Source organism: Peromyscus maniculatus, chromosome 23 (assembly GCF_049852395.1).
Source record: "Peromyscus maniculatus bairdii isolate BWxNUB_F1_BW_parent chromosome 23, HU_Pman_BW_mat_3.1, whole genome shotgun sequence".
Lineage (NCBI taxonomy): Eukaryota > Metazoa > Chordata > Mammalia > Rodentia > Cricetidae > Peromyscus > Peromyscus maniculatus.
The window spans coordinates 19,954,652-19,960,651 of record NC_134874.1 but is presented as its reverse complement, the minus strand read 5'-3'; the positions used below and the strand labels follow the sequence as shown (position 1 = coordinate 19,960,651).

The 6,000-nt window shown below is 53.1% G+C and overlaps 1 protein-coding gene across 1 annotated transcript in view; it reads left to right on the top strand.

Annotated features, from left to right (window-relative positions):
* Window positions 1-1,027: 1,027 nt before the first annotated feature.
* Window positions 1,028-6,000, top strand: part of Tmem132d (transmembrane protein 132D) — a 636,462-nt gene continuing 631,489 nt past the window's right edge. The window contains exon 1 of the mRNA XM_042268019.2: window positions 1,028-1,250. Within this exon, the coding sequence (XP_042123953.1) occupies window positions 1,172-1,250 (79 nt within the window). The 5' untranslated portion in view covers window positions 1,028-1,171. The remainder of the gene's footprint in view (window positions 1,251-6,000) is intronic.

The window sequence follows — 6,000 nt, the reverse complement described above, 5'->3', positions numbered from 1 at the left end:
ATGCCCAAAGGCCAGCGGGGAGCCAATATAGAACTAACTCTTCCAGGGACAGAAATGTGGGGATCATTTTGGGAACCCAGGGTTACATTCAAGAGATCACTGGGGACACTTGGGCTTATGTTAGGTTCCTGAGCTGTCCTTGCTTGAAGACCTCCTGCAGCCCGAGTCTTGAGAAGGCTGGGCAGATGGCCTTTCGACACCTGTTGTGAACGTGGACTTCCATGCTGGTCCTCATGAGGGCTCCCGGGGGTGGGCGGGGTGTCCATTTCCTCTTCTGAACATCCCCCTCCCATTCGCGCACACAGAGAGGGCGACACGGAGGCTGGGCGCCCCGCAACCAGTAAGGTGGGACCTACTTTGTGGATTGGGGCTCACAGCTGTCACTCCAGAAGGGTGGGGCTTAAAAAAGAGAGAGAGAGAGAGAGCAAGAGAGAGAGAGAGAGAGAGAGGGAGCGGAGAGAGAAATTAGGAAGCAACAGCCCCAGCCCGCCTGGGCACGCTGCGCTTGGTGCGCTCGGATGCAGCCGCCCCGGGCCCGCGCCTCCTCGTCCGCGCGCCGCTCGCCCTCCGCCCGGGGCGCCGCGCGTCTCCGGAGCCGGCCGTGCGCCCGGCGCGCGTGGGGAGCCGGGCCGGGCTGGGGTGGAGCCGCAGCGCCCCGCAAACTTTGGGCTGCGGAACGCGCGCGCGGGAGCCCTGTGGCGCGGGATGGGGGCGGCGAGGCTGCGCGCCCCGGGTCGCCAAGCGCGCCTGGCCACCCGCCCGGGGACCCCCGCGCCGCCTCTGCCCGCGCCCCGGGCCCCGCAGCTTCCCAACCCCGCCGCCGCCCGCGCGCGCTAGCCCACCCCAGTCGCCTAGCCGGAGCCCCAGGAACGCTCTCCGTGATTGGGGACACGGCAACGGAGACCCCCCTCGTGGAGTGAAATTCAATTCACGAGCCAGTTCTCAGCGCGGTCGAAGCACTGAGGTGAGCTCGGCCTGCGCTGCGGGACACCGGAGCCCAAGAGGCCTGGCTATGGACCTGTGGGGACCCGGCTCAGGGCAACCCTGCTGCTCGGGTCCCTAGCCAGATGCGTGTTGGCTATCTAGCTCAGCTTCTCTTCTCCGGGGACCTGGCGACATCCCTCCTTCAGCCAGACGACACCACGGAGGAGCAGAGGACCCGCGCTCCAGGATGTGCCCGTCTGAGATGGGGACGCTGTGGCACCTCTGGTCTCCTGTGCTCATCAGCCTGGCCGCCCTTTTCTCCAAAGGTGAGGACCCTGAGGCTACCTGGGCCCTGGGACTTAACTTTGCAGGGAGAGAGAGAGAGAGAGAGAGAGAGAGAGAGAGAGAGAGAGAGAGAGAGAGAGAGAGAGAGAGAGAGAGAGAGAGAGAGAGAGAGAGAGAGAGAGAGAGAGAGAGAGAGAGAGAGAGAATGTGGAGCGGTCTGGGAGAGACGTGGGCGTGTGTGTGTGTGTGTGTGTGTGTGTGTGTGTGTGTGTGTGTGTGTGTGTGTGTGCATGCATACGTGTGTGTGCAGGAGGCTTGCGGAGCCAAGGTCCGGGGCAGGCCCCTGGCAGCAGGTGATTTCCCTGGAAGTCTTGGTAGGATGCCCTAGGAGAGTGTGCCTAAGCGACTAAGGGGAAATGGGGAAGCCTATGCTGCCCTGGACCTGGAACCTTCCTGGAATTTGGAGTGAACTACGCAACTGGCCCAAACCCTTTTGGAAATAAACCCGAACAGCTCTGCTGTATGGGAATGTCAGCTAGTGTACCATGGGGCTGCTGAGAACGGCAGTTGGCCAGAGTCCCTTTCAGCCCCGGGTCTCCTGGGTCCGCCTCCTGCAGCTGTTGTGGTGGCGACAGTGTCTCCGCAGGATGCTCTGAGTGACCCAAGTTGTTCCAGTGGGGTCCTGACCTGAGGCTGTGAGTAGAGGCAGGAAGCCCCTCCCACCCCCTGCTCTGTTACCATCTCCCTCAACTCCCTGTCTGGTGGTACAAGCAGTTTGGAATCTTGGGACAGAGATGCCTTACAGAGCAATGGATATCAGCAGATGGACTCTATGCACTGTCCTGGTTGCTCAGGTGCTTTCTATTTGTAGGTAGCTTCCTCCCCCCCCCCCCCCGCCCCACCCCTTTTTCTACAGCGAAAGTCAAGACACTTCGCTGTCTCCCGTGTTCTGGAAAAATCCTGTAAACATATTTTTCTGTGACTATATTTCAGGCGACGCCTCTCTTTGAAACTTCCTAGTCAGTTGACAAGCACAATCTCTTAATGATATGTTGATTTTGGTTTCTGGCTTTTCTGGTATCTGGGAATCTAATTGCTTTGGATCTCACAGAGTTCGGCAAGATCTCTTGCTGGGCTTTTGCGTGGGAATGGTTTGGCGAGGGAGGGGATTCGGTGTTTATCTGCTCCACTGTCTTTTCAAGTGCTGTCGGAAGGGGCTCAGGTCTGCTAATGAGGAGGAGTCACCGCCCGCGCCCCAGGAGCCACAGCTTTGGGGATGCGGAATACACTGGGCATCAAAGAGGTTGGTGAGATAGGCAGGCACTGGGTTAAAAACTTGCCTCCAGGACTGAGATGCCACTCTAGCATGGCTGGGAGGCGTGCTGTGCTGTATCCTTGTCACTTGGTTTGATAAGAATACAGGTCTCTGTTTTTATTCTGCAACAAGATTTTATTAAGCAAGGTAGAGTGGCTTTGGACTCCACAACAACAATGGCGTTCCCTCCCGCCCTTACTGATTTCTTCATTATGAGCAGCAACTGTGATGAAGGGTGCTGCCTTTCCCTGGGTGCTTTTGAACTTGTCCTTAATCAAGATATTGTATGTTGGGGGTGGTGGTGGGGGGGGGGGACATCTCCTTTCTGAATGGCTAGAACCCAGCTTGTCAGTCATGTTCCTGGCCTGTCATGCAGGGCAGGTTCTGTGTGTGGACTTCGGACACTGAGCCTTGCTCCAGTCAGACTGCTGAAGCCACTCAGCAGAAGGAGGGGAACTTTCTCGGGGCAGCTGGGCGTGGAGCTGAGCACGTGGGAGATCGCTCGGCCCTGGTCCTCAGCTGGGAAGAGTGAGGTCGGTGGGATGGTGTCAAGTTGTGTGACAAGGGATTTCATGGGGGCAGACATGACATAAACCCCAGGACAGCCCAGTGTGGGTCCGTGTTTTCCTACTTCCCTCTCTACTTGTGTGGCTGCTTGTAAGTTCTTCCTAAACACTTAACTGCTATGTGTATAGCAAGTATGTGCGCATGTAGTTTGCATATGAGTGTGTGTGTGTGTGTGTGTGTGTGTGTGCAGATGCGACTGTGTGTGCACATACACATAGAGGCTGGAAGTGGACACTGGATGTGACTTCTTTAACTGTTCTCCATTTTATTTGTTGAGGCATGGTCTCCCGCTGACCCCAGAGAACACTCACTCTGGCTAGCATCTCTACCCAGCATACTTAGGGGATCCTCTGTCTCTGAGTCCATATTGCTGGGATTATAGGTGGTGGCTGCCATGCCCACCAGGCGTTTACATGGGTGTTGGGGATTAGAACTCAGGCCCTCGCCTTTGCAAGGCAGACACTTGATCCACAGAGCCATCTTCCTGCTCAGCTTCTAACTTACTGGAAGTCAAGTATAGGCTATAAGGGAGAGAATTTCAATCAAGTAAATGCCTGGGATCAAATGAAATGTGGAGTTAGTATCAAATATAAATATCCACTTCATTATGTTACTGTTTTTACTCAATAGGAACCCTTGAATACAATAGAACACATATTTTCTGGTGTCAATGACCTTGGCTAATCAGCCCAGTGACCTTGGACTTTATATATGTGTTAGTTTTATGAGTAGATACTGCAAACTTACCCTCACATGGCTCTGGGAATTTAAACAGAAATAAAATGTTCTGTCTTGTATTTCTGTCTCCTCGGGACCTAGGGGGCCATGAAAAGAAACAGACAATTTGCTGTGGACCTTGGTTTGTGGCCCCAAACTTCTCTGGAGAACGGTCTTCCGCCGTCAGAAAGCTCATGTCTTGTGTTCGCACTGTTGTTCCGGTTAGAAACTTGATGTTACTGCCTGCAGATGTGTAAGGACATGGCTCTGAGCTTTCCGAGGGAAGCAGGTATGAGGACACTTAGCTGAGAAGGAAAAAAAAAATCTGCGGGCAGACTGGAGACTGCCAGAGACTGAGGCGGGCTTAAAATGCAGGGGCTGGAAAGCTGCCCCCTTTGGGTCACTTGTCCTCACCTTCTCTTGCACTAGTCACTCTGCATTTTGGTCTCGGCCACAAGCCTGTGGGAAGCAGACATACCCATGTTGCTGGGAGAGATGCAGTGTTGTGACGCTTGTGCCTGGGCCATGATGCAGTGTGTGCTGCCTGCTGGGTGCATGGGAGGTCCTGGGGGTGGAGCAGGGCGGGGTGGGGTGGGGAGGGGGTTGAGGCTTGTCCTGGATTGTCTGCTTTGGTGGGTGTCAGGGCAGCTCCTGCTAAGGGAAGGTTGAGCTCCTGCAGCCTTGGATGGTAGAGAGAGAACCTTGGTGTATAGGGTTTATAGTGATTGTCCCATAAAAGGGGGTCCGTTTGGGGTATGGAAAACTTAGGAGGAGAGATGGCAAGGGAGTGTGTGTCTATATGTGGGGGAGGGGAGAAAAAAAGAAAGAGGCAAACTGGCTTTGTTGTTCCTGTTCAAAGGCTTCTCTTCAAAATGAGAAGGCGAGGGGCTGGGGGGTGGGGGCGGCAGGAAGCTTTCTTTTGTTTGAATTCATGATGTAATGGGATATGATTTTATTAAAAATAACATTTTCACATGGCTGGTTAGGTGTGGGGTATGCCTGTAATCTCCTCAGGCCAAGGTAGGGGGATCATTAAGTGCCAGGCAAGCCTGGGCTACACAGTAAGAATACGTTTTGAAAACAAAAAACAACTCACATGCCTAAGGTTTTAAGAGTTGTAAGGTCTGTTTACATGAGTTCCACTCTTAAAAAGCCAAGAAAAAGGACTGAACTATATATTTTAAAATATAGGGCCTGGAGAGATGGCTCAGAGGTTAAGAGCACTGATTGCTCTTCCAGAGGTCCTGAGTTCAATTCCTAGCAACCACATGGTGGCTCACAACCATCTGTAATGAGATCTGGTGCCCTCTTCTGGCATGTAGGTATGCATGTAAGCAGAACACTGTATGCATAATAAATAAACCTTAAAAATATATTATTATGGAAACATACATCACTGCAATATTTTTTATTTATTTATTTATTTATTTATTTATTTATTTATTTATTTATTTGGATTTTCGAGACAGGGCTTCTCTGTGTAGTTTTGGTGCCCCATCCTGAATCTCACTCTGTAGACCAGGCTGGCCTTGAACTCACAGAGATCTGCCTGGCTCTGCCTCCCAAGTGCTGGGATTAAAGGCGTGTGCCACCACTGCCCGGCACTGAAATATTTCTAATTCATCCATTTACCATCTATTTATTTAACTGATTATTGTCCATCTAATCCATCCGTCCGTCCATCCACCCACCCAGCCACCCAGCCACCCATCTATCCATCCATCCTCTTTCCATTCATCCATTCCCTGTCTTCTGGGGACACAGGGCTGGGTCCTCAAGAGTCCTCACACTGAAGAAGCTTATGGCAGTCATTTCTCTCACGTTCAAAGTGCCACACGCCGCTTTGTTAAGGAGCAGATGTAAACCTTAGTGGCTCTGTATTTAGCAACCCCTCTTTCCTTTTATCTTGTGGCTTCCTTCATCCCCTCCCTTTTCTAATTCGTGACGATAATGCCCCTCCCCCCAGTAGCACTGTTCCCCCTGGAACACTGGATGCAGGGGATGTCGTAGTGAGAAAAAGGCTGTGCGCAGGCTGGGTCTGGCTTCTCAGAGCCTGTGGTATGTGGAGCAGTGAGAGAAAGCATGCCCAAAGGAAACTGAGTTAGTACTGTGGCATGGACTTGCAGGGACAGGAGTGATGTCTGTGCACCAGCAGTGACCAGAGGTTGCCCTCAGCTGTGGGCACAGCCTGG